Here is a 20,700-nt window from a genome sequence, read left to right on the forward strand (position 1 = left end):
TGTCTATTTTTATTATCATCTATTATTTTTTTAAATCAATGAAGTTTTTATATTTTCGATTCAGTTTCTTGGGATTATCCATTTAGTTACACAACATATAAAATTATTTCACTCGATATTAAAATAAGTTTTACATATGTTACAGGCACAGGTTCTCAGATTGAAAAAATAATAATTCACTACTTTGTAAAAAAATTAATGCAGTAAAAAAAATTTTTTTTTTTTGCTGCAAGCCTTAACATTTTAGTTTAAGGTCATAAAAAAATTCCGTTTACAATTGAAATTTCAAAAGTCGAATGTGAAAATGGAATGCCCCCTAGTACCAGGAATCGAAATTAAATAGTAACAAGGACAACTTTTTTAAACAAGTTAGCGTTTCCGTCCTACTCGAAGTTGTTTGAAAAGGTATTTTTTATATATCGATTCCAAAGTTTATTCTACATATATTTCAGGGTATAATTTCGGAGTATTTCGATCGAGTTTATTTTTACACCCTTATTTGCTTAAAATTATTAAATAATTTACTTAAAATAAATTATTCAAGCTACATGATTTAATGCATTTATAGTATAATAATAAACGGAGCTTCCGACGCATATCCTTAACCTTAATACCGCTATCATTAAATAAATGGAATAAGCTTAGATAAATAATAAAAGTTAATTTTTCCCTCGTGTAATTTTCAAGGAATAATATGTTTCGATCAAACAGATTTCATTCTGGAAATAGCGAAATTATTGAGTAGGTCTCTTGGAGCAATATCATTCTTATCCTCTTTTGACGAAATATAGGAAAAATTAGTTTTCACAGTTTCTGTAAAAAGTATGTTAGCCTACTTGCCACGTTTTTTTTTAAAATTTTTTTTTAATTAAAATAAAGTCGGAAATTGTGTATTGTGTGCACAGCTTCGGAATCCTTACAAATTTCAATTTTTAGTATTTCCTGATTAACAAAATAAGGCATTTTCCTGATAACAAATTATACTACAATAATATCTTGGAAATCATGCTAAAGTAAAAAATTAAACTAAATAGTTTAGTGTATTATCAGAAAAAAAAATCTACTTGGTATCATAAAGAGTAAAAGATATAATGAAATAATTAGTGAATCACACTTGGTCAGAAAATTAAAAATTTAATTTCACAACTAAGATAGTAGGACGACATTTAAGATACTGAGATATTTTAAGACACTAAAAAAATTGGCTACGTATTCCACAGCTTTTTATGTTCGGTATCTTTATCCTCTTTGTAGTGACTTATAAAACATCAACACTATTTTAGATAATCTAAGTTGAAGTCACAAGAAACAAAAAAAAAGACAATCAATAATTTATATTCTTTTTTCAAAAAAATAGTATGCTAAGTAAATAATCAGCTGTTTTGCATTAAATAATTTTAAACAGCTGAATGTTTTTAATTTCTTAACAAGGTTTTATTCTTAGCTAGCAGACAATAATTCTTTAAAAAAAACTTGACTATAATTTGAAAAGGAAACCTGAATTAAAGAAAATCTAAATTAAAGTTCTAAAAAATTATTAGTATATTAATGAAGAAATAATAAACGTAAAATGGAAAAAAATAAGAATTTTAAAATGTTAAAATTTTATTAAATAGTTGGTAAAATAGTTCTGCGATACACTTCCGGAAATTTCTTTTAAGATTAGGATGATATAGGGTAAACCAACAAATGAAGGAGCATTTCATAGATATTTCTTAGAAATAAGATTTTAAACGTTTTAATTTAGATTGATTGGTAAGAGTAGCTTACTACCTAACAATAAGAAGTTCTTTAACAATGCATTTAGTTATCTGGTCTTTGAGTCTTCTCTGGAAAAAGTTTTGAATTTGTTAGTATCTGTTCAACGCCTTGTTTCTTTGACAAAATTATAAGGTCAGTGTTTGTTGTTATCCGTTTAAACTACAATTAATTGCATATAATAATGCTTTTTCTTTTCATTGTGAAAAAAAGAATTCAAAATAAGGTCATTGAATTTACGTTTTATTTATTTTAAGCAACATAACATAAGCAAGTACTGAGATTAGGGGGTGTTTATTAACTGGATTACAGAACGATGAAAAACCAATGTATAAACAAGTGTTCCTTTACTGGGATTTTTTCAAGTTAATGAAAATAAAAGAAAAATTTTAATTTTCTTGTACCTTTTGTCATATTATAAATCAAAATTATGTTAAAAATAAAAAAAACAACTTCTAACCAGTGAAGGAACAGGCATGTTCCTTCACTGAGAATAGATTTCCCAGTGAATGAATAGTATGTGTGAAATATGATATTAGTTGGATAATTAGTAGTTCAGCGACATAGAGGACTCCTAAAATTCAGTTAAATGTTGTATGAATAGTTCCTATAACTATTTCATTTAAATATGCAAATTTAATTGCTAAATTTATTTAAAGAATTATAATAATAATTAATTTATTATTTATCTTTATAAATGTAGTGATTAGTTATTACATCATACCTTAGATTCCTTAATAAACTATGTTTATTAACTAAATATAACAACTGAATATAATAATAAAAGCTTGAATGGAATCTTTGCAGGATTTTGTGCCAATAATTAGCTAAATTATTATCCTATTGCCGTCTTTAATGTCCTAACGGGAACTGGTAGGAAAAATCCATTTAAAGACAATTATCTAGGTGAAAAATGGGTGAAGTTTTTTTAAGGTGACATCCACCGATAACTCAGTGCAATGCGAAGATAATTTCAAAAGGCAAAACTTCCCTTAGAGAATAATATTCGAAATACTGGTTTTAAGAACTTCAGAGAATCTTTAGGAGGGAAGTAGCCCTGGCATCCTTTTATAAAGTGATTGCATTTACAATGCGAATGAAACAAGAGTTGAATACTGCCCTTAAACGGGAAAAATCTGCGGCCTTAAAAATTATAAGGATTTATATTCTAAAGTACCTAGGAAAGAAAAAGTACCTCCATTAGTAGTTTTTCCTTACAGAAGAATTCGTAGAGATATTACAGAATCAGTCCCTGCTACATATTTCATTGGAAAAAGCTATTCATGAAATGAAACGATGACCGCAGCAACATTTTACAAATATATTGCAAATGTTTCTACTCATGGCTAATTAAAAATGCAATCAAATTCCTAATTTTGCTTCTTCTGGATAGGTATAAATCTCATATCAATTTGAAACTGAGCAAGTTTTGTTCCTCAAAACAAATTTTCTGGTTTAGTTTTCTACGTAATTCTTGGAAATCTCGTTAGATCTTGAAAACAAAAGAATTGTAAAATAATATGTCTAGAAAATTTTACATCCATTTTTAAATAAGATTTGAGGCATCAACTGATGAAGTTAAAATGCTTTTATGAAATGCGATATTTTTTCATTCGATGTAGAAAACGTTGACTGTAACAAATGCATGCAAAACAGACACCAAGAGTTAATGAGCAAGACAACTTATCAACAAAACACATGCTTCGAGAGTAACGATGCGCTATTTCTTCAGAAGCTTGAGAAGGAAATCTCACAAGTTATGTTGCAAATTTTTAAAGGAACATTGACAGAAAAGTTTAATCTCCCAAATATCCAATAGCCTGCGCTTTTCTCAATATTGAAGAATTTATTTCAAAAAGAACAATTGTATAATAAAATTTTGGCTCTGAAGCTGAGACAACTAACATTAATAATGAAAGTATCTTGAAAACCGATTTTGAGATAAATCCTCTTGAGGCATTGTTAGTTGCAAAAACGATTGGTTTCATAAGTAACTACTAGATATAAGTCAATGAGAGATGGGTTTTACTCAAACTTCGAAACTCCTTTTTCTCATTTATTATCCAGTGAGGAATTCTTGAAATGGAACTGGAAAATCAAAAGAAATTTCGAAGATACATTTACATTGGCCAAAAATTTGGAAAAAAGAGGAAGGTTAAATCAAAAGAAAAAGAAATAAATTACTCATGACGAAGAGAAAAAAAATACTTAAAAAGTTTTAAAAAAAAGCTTGAAAAATATGAGGAAAAGATTAAACAAAAAAATGATCGAATTATAATAATAATAAAAACATCATCAGATTACACAATGATAAACATTCATAATTTAGAACGGACTATTAAACTGTGAGAAAAAAATGAAAAACATTTTTTTAAAATTATGTATTCAAACATATTTTACTTTCCATTCCATGACTGAAAAAAAAGTAAAATTTTCCACATTAGCTATGGTTATATGTCGTAATTCCAAGAAAAATCTTTTTTAGACATTTGTGTGGCCTATGGATTCCTAACGAGCATCAAACATTATCAAAATTAAGTGTTCATTCTCTGGAAAATTTAGTGCTTATTCACTGGTAAGAACTGTTCCTTCACTTGGTCATCTTACTACTTATTATTTAAACCACCAAAAGCTTAAAACAATATTATGTAAGTTATCTAACTTTTTTTACATAATTTGCATTTAATAACAAATATGTCGAAACCATCATTTAGCTAAAATTACAAATTTTGAAATTTTTATGAATTTTTTTTAAAGGCAAGCTAAGCTTAAGTGTTCCTTCATTGTTTAGTTTACCCTATAAGATGTTGAGAAATTTGCGATGTTGTGAGAGATGTTTAAAAATGTTGACTACGTATTTTTATTAATATTTATAAAATATATATTCAAGAAATTGATAAATATATTATTCCAAATCTATGCATACGTATGTATATTATTGAAATTGTATCAGTTATTGAAGAACAAAATAAAAAAAATAAGAAATAATCACATTAAATAAGCACAATCTGGTGTATTCTATCAAAAGCACGCTTTTTTAAAACTAGACATTTGTTGAATAAAGTGTTTTTTATTCAAAATTCTTTACTAAATTTCAAATAAATTATTAAATGACTAAAAAAGAAACATCGTATTTTATAGTGTGAAAGAAATAAAAATAAAAAGATTAGCAAACGATTATTAGCGAAAAAAATATGAATGAAATTTTACGCTACGCGCGCGAAGTCAAGTTCCTCCCAAGTTTATCACATTTTAATATTAATCGCCCCAATTAGTTATTTCTTTATTGTCGCCAAATTATTTTTTTAAAAATAATTAATTTTAATTTTTCTCAGCTTCTAATAAATAAAAACAGTTGAAACTTTAGATTTTTCAATTGAAAAATATGTAGATTAATATGGTATAAAAAAATTCATACCTTATAATTCAATATTTTTTCATCCTCACTTTAATTAAATAATAAAAAATAATAAATAATTATTAAAAATTATTTTTTGCATGAAATTATCTTTGGGTAAATGAGTTTTATGAGCGGGTGCAATTTTTTTTGAATTGCTTCATTAGTTTTGAAAATATGACTGAAAACGCAAAAAGCGAAATTAACATTAAGGGGTACGAACTTTGAATCGCTCTCCTGACAAAACTATGGGGACCACATTTCCCAGATTGCGGCTACCCCCTATATTTTGAAGATATAAAATCCAAATATGTAAAAAAAAATGCATGTTTATTCAGAGAAAGTACGTTTTTGTGTCTGATTTCGTAACTTAATTAATAGTTAGCGCTAATTAATTAGCATATTTGAGGTCACCCCCGGGAACCATTAAGATTGACACTTAGTTCGTGAAAATCCGATCATTAGAACGAAAGTTATTCAGGGTGATTCGTTTTTTTTTTGCGGACTGTACAGTCCGGCGCCGTTTTGCTTTGAATTTTTCCGGCTTTCGGTGAGTGTGTCCAGTGCATCGCCATTTGCGTTCTATGATTACTAATTCTGTTGGATTTTGCTTACTGTTCTTAAATAATTCATCGTTAAGGCCTGGTTTCTTAGGACAGGACGCTGTCAGCTGGAAATCAGCGCTAACCTTTGATTGGTCCATTTGTGAGTTTGATAGTATACGTCATCGAACTCTCATCTTGAACTACAATTGCCTTCCAACTCAACTGCAGTTGGATTACAGCGTGACGTTATTCACAGAATCAATGGCGGACAACATCCAGCAGCACATTGAAATCAGCCAAGATTTTAATTTTGACATTAAACATAGCTTCTTCATTAAACATAGCACTCTTCATTTAGCTCAGCTATAATGTGTTTTATCTTAGACAAAGTCATTATTTGTTCTCTAAAACACTGGTCGACAATAACAAAATCAATATAAATTTAAAATAAATATCTGTTTATGTTATTAACGCATGCGCAATGAGAGATAATGTCTGCGTTGGAGCAACTGCTCACGCTGAGGTAACAAAAAAGTTTTTTTTTGGCGTCAGCTCAGTCAACTCTCCGCTGACGCCCAGATAAGGCGCTAGTTCTAAGAAACCAGGCCTTGAGCTAACAAACCAGTATTTTGTTGGCGTCAGCGGGACGTTGACGTCCCGCTGACGCCCGGATAAGGCGCTTGTCTTAAGAAACCAGACCTTTAGATGTATTGTGAAGCCATTTCATGTTGATAATTCTTCTGGTACATTTGTTGTTAAAAGCCTGAAACTTATTTGCATTTGTTTTAAAGTTGTACCCTGTTTCTGCTCCGTTTAAAGGAACTGATTTAACATTTGAGTTGAATATTCTTATTTTTGTTTCATTTTATATAGTCCTGCATGACGAAATGTATTTAGAATATCGAAAGCAGTGTGTGATTTATTCTATCTGTCAGCAATATCTTATACTGTACCTCCGCTGTCATTTGTAATCGATTTTGAGTAGGTAAAATGACTACGTTGCTAATTTGCTCTGGGTTAATTTTCATTATCTATGGAGGAAAAAAAATCGACAAAATACCTGATAGTTTGGTAAAATTTTGTTAACCTACACGGAGAAAAAGAATTGATAAAATTACCGTATTGTACCTAAATGACATTTCTGGTTTAAAAAAAAGGAACGTAATTTTGAGTGATAAACCTAAACACACTGTACTTAAACAATTTAATTGTTAATTTTTCCCCTCATATGGTAACGGTTTTTAGAAAATTGTAGTTTTAGAAAGTATAGTTCTTATTACCACACATTTACTAAAAATACAAAATAAATACAAAATACAAATACGATAATACAAACTAAAACAACAAGATAAAATTACCAAACTTTTCACCATTAACCAAATTTGATCATATATTATAAAACCATATTTTATTGTTATTTTTACCAAAACTAATACTAAAGCGTTTTGGAAAGAATTGCCGAGCTTTTTGGTGTCCCATTACAGTCAGAAACACGTTAAGTTTTACCCTTAAGTTTTGAAGATATATTTTCTCAATGCAAATATTTTCGAATTTAATAAAATACATATTTTTTATTTTTTGTTACAGTAAGAAACTTTTCATTGTAGTCCCACTTACATGTGATCATAGTGACAGGATTTTTTATTGATTTGGCTAACTATTTTTAGTGGCACAATCTAATCTCTACTGACACTAATTTTAAGCAAAAAGACCGCTTTAAATATTTCTATCCCTTCTATGAAATAACATTTAAAATACTGAGATAGTTTTCTTTCACACTTACTTGTACAATTTTGAGCACATATTAAACTTATAAGATATTAATACATATGTCACTCAAACAGAAAATACGAAAAGTTCTTCAAATTAGAAATGAAAGCTGTCAGATAAATTTCTCGCTTCATTTGAAGCTTAAGCTGGAACATACTTTTTTGAAATGTAGTTTAGTGAACTGTCAAAAAAAGAAGAAAAACGTCTCGTTCATCTTTTTTTCTTTTTAAAATAAAATATATAAAACACTATAAGTTTAAATAAAATATTAGAAATACTCTAATATTTTTATTGGTTTTTCTGTATATGAATTTATCGCATTTTATAGTTCATAACTAGTTAAGCTAACTATAGCTACTAGAACTTTTTTGTAAAGCAGTACGTTCTGTCTAGATAATTTTAAAAACTTTTGAAACGTTTCGATTTCTAGTTTAAAGTAACTATCCGTTAACGATAAATATGAGTTATAAATCCTAACATACTTTTTTTGGGGATATTGATACATTTCCGGGATCTAATATATGGATATTGTAATACAAATTAAAAACTACCCATCATTAAGTTAAAAAAAAAATGTGTTATCTGTGAAGAAGTTTGACCGATAGAAGCATGCTAAATTTTACTCATGTCCATAAATTAAGACATTCCAGCACCGGCAAATAAAGGTTCAAAAACAAAACAAACGTGACTTAATAAAACCCATATTTCATAACCCTTCATAAGACCCAACATTCATGAAACCCATTTAATAAGCAAAAGATAAAGAACTAAAACGATTTTGTATGATTGATACTATTCATAAAAACTGCGATTTTTGTTGGCAGGAGAAATTATAAAAAAAATATTTCCTTTACAAAAACGTGAGACTACATGATTGGTGTGTTGGTTAATACATTGTATGTCTCCCATTCAATGAAATACAATCCATACATCACCAAGGCATACTGAGTATCAAATTATCGAGCTTATGTCTTGGGGAAGGTTACTTCACTCAGTAAACAATGCTCTTCGAAGTTCCATTACAAATGTAGGAAGTGATTGGTGGGCTACAACTCGTTGGCGAAGCATGTCCCACACATGCTCTGTCGGATTCAAGAATGCTAGCCATTCCACACTGTTATTCTCAGAATGAAGACATTCGTTTACCATAATTGTTTGGTGCTGACTGACGTTTTTATTCATAAGCACAAATACTGCGCCCATGGCACCCTTAACAAATTTACAAATTGTTCCAAAATGATGTCCCGATAAATTTGACCTATCATGGTTCTGATGTGAACATGCAGATCAGTTATGGAGCATAGTATAATCCCATCCCAAACGACAATCCAGCATCACCATTCAATGAAGTTGTCTGTGTGGTAAAGAGTGTCTGGCATTCTCCATATGAAATTCCGAAGTGAAGCAGTTGGAAAGCTAAACCTAGACTCTTAAGAAAGCATCGCACAAGCCCACTGTGACGACATTGCAAGTTATCTTCTCCTGGCCAATAGCTGGCTGTAGTGAGTAACCGTCAGCGAAACACATATTGATTAATATTTCCCAAACGTCTGGTACACGGTTTTCCTTGAAACTGTGGTATAGATGGCTATAGATTGCTGACGTGACAGGTTAGATGCTGTGCTACGTCTGTTTCTCTTGGCAGTTACGGCCGGTCTTCATTCGTTGTGATGACTCTGTGGTGACCTGTACCGTAACGTCTGCTGACATTTCCATCAACTTGTAATCGTTGCCAAAGCTTAGAGGTTGCTTCCATCTGAGCATGCCCATATTCCAGGTGGCCGATAATTATACCATGTAAAAAATTATCTACATGTGCCCTCTGTATCATAACTATTTGGTTATGGCACTGAACAAAACGCTTCTGAACAATTTGACTTTTTCGCCACCGTTCCTCACATATCCCTCCCTTGCATTCAATGTTACAATGCCCCCCCCCCTTGCATTGTAAAATTTACAGGAAACCACTAAAAACGCCGATAATACGTTACAATGCCCCCCCCCCCTTGCATTGTAACGTATTATCGGCGTTTTTAGTGGCTTCCTGTAATTTTTTTATCTTATTTCTGAAGATGTGTGTGAAACTTCTTTGTGTGAAATTTTTACTTTAGAGTTCAATTTTCGTGTAACTCTGAGTTATCTTTAATTTAAGGACATGAGGTATAATAGTTTAATAATGCCCTTAGATACATATGGCTGAGGATAAATAATATATTTAACCTACTATGTTTCTTACTCGACAAATAATTTTCAGAAAATCAAATTTTAATGCTTTCTTCAGAAACCTTCGCTTTTAAGTTGTTATAATCATATAAAATATTAGTATTTTAAAATAGCGAAATATTAAAATTTAAGATTAACTTAAAAGAAGTTTATTCTTGAATAAAGAGTTTTTAAATTCGCAGTTTCTTATAAATTTCTTTTATCTTTCTGGAATTATGAATTTCATATGCCCGAAATTACAATTAAATGCCTCATAATTCATGAAAGCAGAAATATCCAATGCGCTTGAATGTCTAGAAATTAAATATTGAATTTCAAAAAGCTATGATTTATAATTAACTATTACTTAATTTTAACTAATTGATGAATACCGCTTATGAAACTACGAATTCCTCCCACCGCAATATGCAAGAAGGTTTGAAATGTGATAGCCAAGTAATAGTTATGAAATATGTTAATTCGAGGGTTTCCGTCCTCCAAATGGCACGTAATGAGTCAGAAATATTTTTCCGTGAAATATATATAAACTTTAACGTTGGTATATAATAGCAACGAATGAGTCATTACTTATAATTCTAAATGTGCTGTGTAATGATTTATTGCATAGATGATTTACTGTATGGATGATTTATTGTATAAATGTAGCAAACACGGAATTCCTGTTTTAAAGTTTAATTATCTTTAGAAATTTACAGAAATAATATGCATAAATTAAGAACTTATTTTCACGTTCTAGAAGATTAAGCAATTTTAAAATAAAGCTTTTAAGAAAACACAATACGAAGAGTCAGAAAACAGGTATGATGATATACTATGCTTCTGGCTGTATGAGAGCACCAATAATTAACAATAAAATATTGTTTTTAAATACGAGAAAAATTTAACTAATATATAGTTCATATTTCATTATGATACCTTAGAGCATGGCATAAGTGATTTATTTGTTTAAATTTCCTTTTTAAGTTTTGTATTGTTTCACAAAGTGTGCGACATAAAAAACAATAATTTTGAAAATCAAAATTTCAGGTAATCCATTATTATATAAACAGAAAAACTACTATATGAATGGTTAAAATACTGTACATTTTGGTTCTATTATCCAGAATTATGTTTTTTTTTTCTTTATCAGAAATATCATTACCATATAGTACAGTTATTTTATCAGAATTCTTATCGCAGTGCAGAAATAAAAATTCTGTAAAACAATCAGTCACCACTAATGTTATGTAATTGAAACAAAATTCCAAACGTAGCTGAAAACCACAATTCACAATTCTTCCAAACACGTGTACGGCGTATGTACATAAACCCATGCAAATATTTCTTGTAATCCTAAAATTCCCAACGAACTAAATGTATTTTTTATAGTAAAAATTTTACAAATTGAATTATCTATGATTTTTTTATAGTTTTGAATTTTCTAAATACTTTAATGCTAGAAGTTCAGTGTATATACACTGGTGGACAAACTTAAGAGATGGAAAGCATTTTCGCGCATGTAAGATACCCTCACACCACTCCATGTGGTTGACAATGGTTCCGTGAATGCCCAGAGGTACAGGCAGGAGGTCCTAGAGCCCAATGTGCATCTTTTCAGGGGCGCTGTTGGCCCTGAGTTCATTTTTATGGACGACAATGCGCGACCACATAGGGCTCTCATGGTTGATGAGTATCTGGAAAGCGAGGATATTCAACGAATGGATTGGCCAGCCAAATCCCCTGACCTGAATCCTATTGAACATGCTTGGGATGCTCTTGAGAGAGCTTTTGCGATGTGCCAACCTCCCCCCAGAACCATTCTGGAGTTAAAAATTGCTCTGGTGGAAGAATGGGAGGGTCTTCCACAAGTCCTCCCATTCTTCCGTTATTAACAGCATGCATACTCGTTGTGCATGCTTGTTTGTCTGTCAGGGGTACGCCATACTAGAGGCAACACACACTGTGCAAGCCTCACTTTTATTGTCATCTTTTATCCTTAAGTTCAGACTACATTGGATTTATTGGCAATAGGTCTTGCCAGTGAATGGCACTTTCATTTTTGCTTTGCATTCTCTATTATCACGGAATAAGCTATATCCATACCAAATTTAATTTATTTAAAATCTATATTTTTTTAGATATTTGGAAAAATGTCTTCCATCTCTTAATTTTGTCCACTGGTGTACTTCATTATATTGCCAGAAGTTCCAAAGTATTGAATGCAATATGAAGAAAACTGTGGAATGCAAGTATCTTAGAGTAATTTTGATTTTAAAATTTTAACAATCACGGATTTCAGAAAGTATTAATCGTAAGGTACAATCCTTTGAATCGCAAGGCATAAAAATCTTTCTATCATTTTATAGAATACATATTTATATGACAAAATACAAAAATAGAACGAAATCGATCGAATAGTACCTGAGAAATCGAATTTTTAAACATGCGACTTTTTTTAAAAATTCGATCTTTTCAGGATTCATAAAGGTAATGAAACCAAATTCGTCTTCCGTTTATCAGATTGTAATAAAACCATTTTAGGGGTATTGTACTTAATTAATTAAAAAATATTCTAGTTTTTTGTAAATCAATCACTTCATGTCGTGAAATTGTTTTTTTATCTAATATGTATCACACTTGATTTTAGTGAATAAAGAATAAAAGCGGTAACTTTTCATAATCCAACAGTCCGCTTACATGAAATTCCACGAAATATCCACTTTTATATCAAATTTTTATGGAAGTAATCATCCATGTAAAGTTTATTGATTAATAATAAATAAAGTGTTTTCTTGCATTCTGAAAAAGGCAATTTAAGTTATTTCAATAAAAGCTCTTATTTGAAGAATATTTTAAAAGCTTTAATAACGAAGCTCTTCAATTTCATATATTGAATTCCAATAATTGTCATATTATTGTTTTCCAATTGAATTTAAAAAGGTTTTTATGAAATCAAGCATTTTTGGATGCATTAAGAGATAATAAATCCTGAATTAAGATTTCCTTGGGTACCTATTGATATTAGATATCATTATATTAAGTTCACACAGCTTGAAGCATGCTATTACTTAGAAATAAAGAATAATACTGAAGTAGTTTTAATTTATTTTGCTGCGGCGTCATATTTAGTTTCATGTTTTTTATTTGACTCGAGTTTTCTTTGTTCAATGCATGTATATTTCTATAAATTTAAGTCATGGTGAGAACAAATAATTTCATCAATACTTCTAACTTTAATTCACAACTTTTTAAAATATAAATCAATTTAAGTCATTTAATATTTAAATGACCATTTGAATATTTATTTTGTACCAGTCCATCAAACAAATGTAAAAAATATTACCGTTTGAACCTTGGTGAGCTCATTGTTATAGATAGAGGGTGGTCATAATGTAATAACTCTTCGGTGTATGTCTCCAAAAATTTCTGAATCGTAGCATTCAGCAAATTTTGACTACTTTTTTCAATAACATAAAATTTGTGGTGCTGATTTTTTTGACTAAATTTTTATTTCCACACGGAGATAAAAAACTGTGGTAAAATTTCGTACAGGATGAGAATGACATTTCTAGTAAAAAAAACATAATTCTGGTTAATAAATACCAAATGTGCGATACTTAAATCTTTCATTTGGTAATTTTGCCATTCATAGGGTAACTTTCTAGGGGGAAATTCCGGTTTTCAAATTAACAACTATTCTTATTACCACATGTTTAGTAAACAATACACAACTGAAAAGTAAAGTTAACTAAATAACTTATTTTTCATACCGTGCTCTAAGGTAACGTGATAAAATTACCACTTTTACTAAATTTTTTCTCATATTATAAACCATATTTTATTGTTAATTTAACCAAAATCATTACCAAAGTGATTTGGTGAAAAAAAACGAGTTTTTTGGTGTTCCCATAGAGTAAGAAACACGAGGAATTTTATCATATTTTGGTCATTTTGACCGTATGATTTTTTTTTTCTGAGGGTATAAAATATCTTTGCTTAAGAGTAATCCTGTAAAATAAATTTTAGAATCAAATTCCTTAAATGAGAAAGACATTTTGTATAACATACCTTTATGTTTTTTTTATTTATTTCAATATACCATTATTTTTTATTATAATATATATTTTTTTATTTTATTACTTTTTATTCTATTATAATATTGTTATTTTTAAATTTTTTATTTTAATTCCCTTAATTATTTTATCACTATAACTTAAATTTGTCATTCCTTAGTATACCTGTGATTTTTTAAATTTAGCACTAAAAGCACTTAATTCATCTTATTAAAATTGTATAATTTTAAACTTGATACTTTCATTATAAGTTTCAGAGTATCTTCTTAAGTAATGTGTTCTTTCTGCACAGAATCTAAAGCATTTAAGCATAGCAATGATTGAAGATAAAATGCAATATAATAAAACATGAATATTTTATTACTTAAAATATAAATAAAAACATACATTTAACACTTTGAATGCCTAGGGGGTCACCGGTGACCGGCATTGAATTTGTTCGTAGTGTCACAGAGGTCACTGGTGACCGGCAAAGCCAAGATTATTAGAAACGCATAATTAGAGTAAATTTTGAATACTTTTAATTTTTTATATTATTATGGTTACTAAAGTGTATTGAGGAAATTAATGCAATATAGAACACACGAAAATAGTTTTATTTAAATACATATATAACATGTAACCTTAACATGTTGAATGCCACGGGGTCACCATTGACCTCAGTGAATTAAATGCGTAACGAATGATTACAAAAATTAACTGCTTTTTAGTAAATAATATTTCATCAAAATATGCAACGCATACTGAGAAAATCACTTTGGCTAGATGGTCAAGCCAAGTAAAATTAGCGTGGCATTCAACGTGTTAAATAAAAACAATACCTTTAAATAAAAACATAACAGTAGTAAATTACTGCTAAGGACGGGTGATTGAATGTAAACAATAACAAGCTTCCTAAAACCCGAAAAAATCTAGAAAACTTCCTCTGTATCCCTCTGCTTATGTTATGTTTACAAGGAGATGCGTGAACGCACTTGATATTCTAGAAAGTTTTATGACAGAAATTGGTGTTTAAATTTACACGTAATTTTATCTTTACATAATAGTTTTCTGTAATTTATAAATTCGTCGTTAGCCCTAAATGAATTTGAGAAAATTTATATCACAACCTCAAAAAAGTGTACGTTTTTTTTATTTATATATACATATAACCGGTGTTTAACAGTCAATTCAATTCTGAATTTACAATTACCAATGTGCAACTCCTTAGCCTTGTAATTTGGAGTCCTATCTAGAAGACAATGAATTCTGGATCAAGTATTGGGAGAAATTTGCCTTCGTGGAGGACTTTTTGATGGAACTAACCCACATTTGTGTTACACTAAGTGGTAAACCAGGAAAACCTCCTACGTTTAGCCTAACGGCAAAAGGACTCCAATCCATGATCCGTCTACCACTGAAAATATTTTACGTCAACACTGCAGTCATTGCGAAATTCGTATCGACAAGTCATTGCAGGGATTCGACCCCGGGCCACCTCAATGGGAAGTAGGCACTCTGTCCCCTAAGCCCTCATAACTCAAGGCGTAAGGTGCGATATGCTCTCAGTATAATATCCTAGTTGGTTATATTTGTCTTAAATATCACCGTTTAAGCCCAGGATAACCAGGTTGGTGGGTCACTGGGCTCACGTCCAACAGTTCGAGGGTTCAATCCCAGCCGGCCGAAGATTTCCCGTGTGGTGCACGGTAAATCTGCCGAGTCGCAAAGTCCTCCACATTCCCACAACAAATCAATACCTCTGGGGGTACTCATCCAGGAGTTTCTTTGTCTTGTCGGGTTGGTAACCTCGTCACACTGTGGTAGTGACACCTATAGATAAAATCAAGAAACGCTTCCGAAATAACTACTACTTACACTTCAGACGGGGATTCCCCGTAATATGTAAACACTCAAGTGAGCGATTTAACTGGGGGAAAAAAAAGATGTGATTACAAAAAGTTGTCTCTTGTTATTTGCAGTTTTTAAAGAATATTATTACTTTAAATATAGTAAGCCGCTACATTCTGGTGACCCGGAATTATTAACGAAAATGACGGACTCTGAACCATCGGCAACCAAAGATGAAATAGCACGAGTAAGTGTTAAAATACCCCCGTTTTGGGCGGAAAAGCCCGAAATATGGTTTTACCAAGTGGAAGCACAGTTTTCGATTTGTGGAATAACTGCAGAGGAAACGAAATTTAATTATTTAGTTTCCCAATTAGAACCAAAATTTGTTGAAAGTTTGTGGGACATTATAAGTGACGAAAGCAAATCGAAATATACTGCTGCCAAAGAACGTCTTCTGAACACTTTTAAAGAGAGTGAAAATAAGCATCTACAAAGACTGCTTACAGGCATTGATTTAGGAGACATAAAACCTAGTCAGCTTTTGCAAAAAATGCGAAATCTTGCTACTGATGGTATTTCGGATAAAGTACTTAAAACCCTATTTCTGCAAAAAATGCCGGATTCTGTACGCAATATATTAATTGTTAGCGATGAAGACATTGAAAAACTGGCACTAATGGCCGATCGTATAGTTGAAATGTAACCAAAACAAGAACTATACAGCGCAAGTAGTATCGTATCTCCAGGAGCAGATGCTATTACTGAATTAAGACAACAAATTGCAGCTTTGGATAATAAACTGGAAAAATTGAGTGTCACTCGGAACTCTCGTTCTCCATCAAGAAATATGTATCGATCTTCTTCTGATCGCAGTAAGTCTCGCAAACGTTATAATCCAGGTGGCAAATACTGCTATTACCATTTTCGGTATCGTGAAAAATGCTTTCCTGATAAATGCAAAGGCCCTTGTGCATGGAAAAACAATCAATCGGAAAACCAAAATCAGCAGTAGAATTATCGGCAAGCTCTGCTGCTGAAAATAAAGAAAATTGCCGTAGATTCCGCTTATTTGTCACGGACAAAAAAACGGGTTTACGTTTTCTGGTTGACAGTGGAGCTGACGTAAGCCTTATTCCTTATACTTCCAAACACAAACTTATTAGTGACTATAAATTATATGCAGCAAATAATACCGAAATCGATACTTTTGGTACAGAAATTTTGATTCTTGATCTTGGTTTGCGCCGTGATTTTCAATTCCCATTTGTTGTCGCAAAAATAAGTAAAGCTATATTGGGAGCAGATTTCTTAAACAAGTTCAATTTATTGATTGATATAAAGCATAGAAGGTTAATTGATGGTGTAACGAACCTTGCAGTATATGGTAACATTGCATCCATCTCTATAAATGAAAGTGTAAATACAACAAACAGCTTGAGTAAATATAATGACGTGTTTTCGATGTATCCCAGTATAACAAAACCGAATATTCTTATTTCTACCGTAAAACATAATGTGAAACATCATATAGTAACTAAAGGACAACCTGTAAATTGTAAAGCTAGACAATTAGACCCTAAACGGTTGGAAATAGCAAAGAGAGAATTCAAATATATGCTGGACAATAACATCATTAGTCCCTCTAGTTCAGAATGGGCAAGTCCATTACATATAGTAACAAAAAAAGACGGTTCCTTCCGCCCGTGTGGCGATTATAGAAGGCTAAATGATTTAACTGTACCTGATCGTTATCCCATACCTCGAATTCAAGATTTTCAACATATTTTAAGTCATAAAACTATATTCTCTAAAATTGACCTTTTTAAGGCTTATTTCCATATTCCTGTAGCGGACGAAGATAAAGAAAAAACTGCCATCATCACACCTTTTGGACTTTACCAATTCAATGTAATGAGTTTTGGACTAAAAAACGCCCCAGCAACCTTTCAAAAATTTATCAACGAAGTTTTTTATGGCTTAGACTTCGTGTTTCCATATTTGGATGATGTCTTGATCGCTTCTTCTTGCGAGGAAGAACATCGTTCACATCTTGAATCAGTTTTTCAACGTTTAGACAAATATGGTCTTCGAATTAATATTAGTAAATCAATTTTGGGGGTACCTGAGATAGACTTTTTAGGTTATCAGATATCTGCTGAAGGGTCAAAACCTCTACCTGAAAAAGTTAAAGCTATTGTAGAATATCCCTTGCCTGAAACTATACATGAACTTCGTTCCTTCTTAGGAATGGTTAATTTCTATCGAAATTACATAAAGAATGCCGCAAAAACTCAAGCTCCTCTGCATGAACTTTTGAAGGGATCTACAAAAAAGGATCGACGCAAAGTACCGTGGACTGATGCAACCAAAGAAAGTTTTGAAAAATGTAAACAAAATATTGCTCAAGTAGCGTTAATGGCCTATCCCAATTCGGATTACCCTCTGGCTCTTCTCACAGATGCTTCTGATTGGGCTATTGGATCAGTAATTCAGCAAAAAGAACCAAATGGTTGGAAACCTATTGCATTTTTTTCAAAAAAGCTCAATGATGCCCAGAAAAATTATAGCGTCTACGACCGCGAACTTTTGGGTATATACTTATCTATTAAACATTTCAAACACTTATTGAAGGTCGTGATTTTAAAATATATACCGACCACAAACCTTTAATATACGCATTTAAACAAAAGAATAATAAAGCCTCTCCAAGACAGCTAAGACATTTGCAATATATTTCACAGTTCTCTACTAACCTATGCCATATAAGTGGTCAAAACAATGTGGTTGCAGACAGGCTTTCTAGAATAGAAGACATCGATTCACCTGTTATTGATTTTGACCAGCTAGCAGATGCACAAATTAATGATGATGAACTGCAACAGTTAAAATTACATTCCAAATCATTAAAATTTAAACAACACCAGCTACCATCAGGAAAACTCTTATATTGCGATATTTCTACTTCAAATATTAGACCATTCATACCTAAAAACTTTCGGATGAGAATGTTTAGTGCAATTCATGGATTAGCTCACCCTGGAATCCGCAGTACCGTAAAAGAAATGACTAAAAGATTCATTTGGCCAGAAATAAAAAAAGATGTTAGACAGTGGGCTCAAACATGCATTGACTGTCAGAAAAATAAAATCACAAAACATACAAAATCAGAATATGCACAATTTCAAGCACCGGATGAAAGATTTAGTGTAGTGCACATTGACTTAATTGGCCCTTATTCACCTTCTAACGGATATACCTACTGTTTGACGTGTATTGATAGGTTTACCTCTTGGATGGAAGTGGTACCGCTATCAAATATCACTGCTGAAAGTATCGCAAGAGCATTCTATGAAAATTGGATTACCCGATTTGGTGTTCCTTCTCGCGTTATTACTGACAAAGGAACTCAGTTCATTTCAGAACTATTTCGAAATTTGGCTTCATTATGTGGTGTAAAGATAAACCATACAACTTCTTACCATCCTCAAAGTAACGGAAAAATTGAGCGTTTACACCGCACATTAAAAACAGCTATAAGGTGTCATAACTCTCTCCGCTGAACAGAAACATTGCCAACAATTCTAATGGGTTTGCGAGCTGCAATGCACGATGACTGTAAGTTTACAATAGTTGAAATGGCTTATGGTAAAACCATTAAGTTACCTGGCGAATTTTTTGAAGAATCTGAATTGCCAATATCTAATGATAATTTTGTTAATAATCTTCGAAATCAGATGGCACTCTTGAAGCCCTATCAATCCAAATTAAAATGTAAACAAAAAATTTTCATCCCGAAAGATTTGCATACTTGTTCGCATGTGTTCCTCCGGATCGACAAAGTAAAAAAACCACTTGAACCCCCATATGAAGGACCCTTTTTGGTATTACAAAGAAACGCAAAATATTTTCTAATTTCAATTAAAAACAAGCAAGTTAATGTCTCCATAGATAGACTAAAACCTGCGTATGTGTTGCAACCTGATGAAACTTTGCCTCCAACTTCAGAAAATGATCCTGCATCCGTTCCAGTGCCAAGTAAAGAAAAACAAGTAGAACAACAACCTGAGAAAAGAACACGTTGTGGAAGACGAGTTAGACTTCCTGTTCGATTTAAAGACTTTACTGACTCTTATTGAAATATTTACTTAAAATTTATGTTTAGTTCTTTATGTTTTCCATCTTTATTTACATAATTTGTATATAAAAATAAGTGTATTAATATGTATTCTACTCCTACCATGTTTTCAAAGTAACGTAACTTCGTTACTGGTAGGAGATTGATGTCAGGTTGGTAACCTCGTCACATTGTGGTAGTGATGTCGGGTTTTTAACCTCGTCACACTGTGGTAGTGACACCTATAGATAAAATCAAGAAACGCTTCCGAAATAACTACTACTTACACTTCAGACGGGGATTCCCCGTAATATGTAAACACTCAAGTGAGCGATTTAACTGGGGGAAAAAAAAGATGTGATTACAAAAAGTTGTCTCTTGTTATTTGCAGTTTTTAAAGAATATTATTACTTTAAATATAGTAAGCCGCTACAGTCTTCTGGTTTGGTTCAGAATTACAAGGCTACGGAGTTGAACATTAGTAGTCGTAAACCCAAAATTGGGTCTGCTGTTCAACGACTGGTGTAAATTAAAATAAAATATCACCGCCTGCTATTTCCTGAGTAGCATCTCAGGAGTCTTCCAAATTCGCTGACTGTGAGGAGTCTTCCGAATTCGCTGGTTGTTTGTTTCATGAAAGTTAAATTGAAAGAACTAGATAAATTGTAAACACTACAAGCATAATAATATTGGATGGCTCGCTTTTTCAAACATAGGAGTGAAAGTAAATCCGAAATAGTAACCCTGAAGTCCAACAATGAATTTTAACCCCTAGCAGCACATGTCCTTAGCTTTGTAAGTTCAACCAGCCGCGTCAACATTAGGATTTTTTAAAACATATCTCGATGAAAATTGGAACGAACCCAGATTCATTTAGGACTTCCTTCGTCTTTCTACTAGAATGTGAAAAATTCCGGATCAAATTAAGAAAAAAAGTACAGGCACCTTAAATGCAGCATCGATGAAATCAATTTTACCACAAATACAATTTTTTTCTCCATAAAATCA

The 20,700-nt window shown here is 31.5% G+C and overlaps 2 protein-coding genes across 2 annotated transcripts; both read left to right on the top strand.

Annotated features, from left to right (window-relative positions):
* The first annotated feature begins 15,777 nt into the window (after nucleotides 1–15,777).
* On the top strand, nucleotides 15,778–16,281 carry LOC147804069 (uncharacterized). Its single transcript, XM_087151406.1, has one exon. The coding sequence runs from the start codon at nucleotides 15,778–15,780 to the stop codon at nucleotides 16,279–16,281; it is 504 nt and encodes a 167-aa protein (XP_087007532.1).
* A 2,881-nt stretch (nucleotides 16,282–19,162) lies between these two features.
* LOC147804070 (uncharacterized) lies at nucleotides 19,163–19,714 on the top strand. The gene has a single exon (XM_087151407.1). It carries the CDS (start codon nucleotides 19,163–19,165, stop codon nucleotides 19,712–19,714), a length of 552 nt encoding a protein of 183 aa, XP_087007533.1.
* Nucleotides 19,715–20,700: the final 986 nt, after the last annotated feature.

The sequence above is a fragment of the Parasteatoda tepidariorum genome, chromosome 9 (assembly GCF_982258835.1).
Source record: "Parasteatoda tepidariorum strain Cologne lab strain chromosome 9, Ptep-v5.0, whole genome shotgun sequence".
NCBI lineage: Eukaryota > Metazoa > Arthropoda > Arachnida > Araneae > Theridiidae > Parasteatoda > Parasteatoda tepidariorum.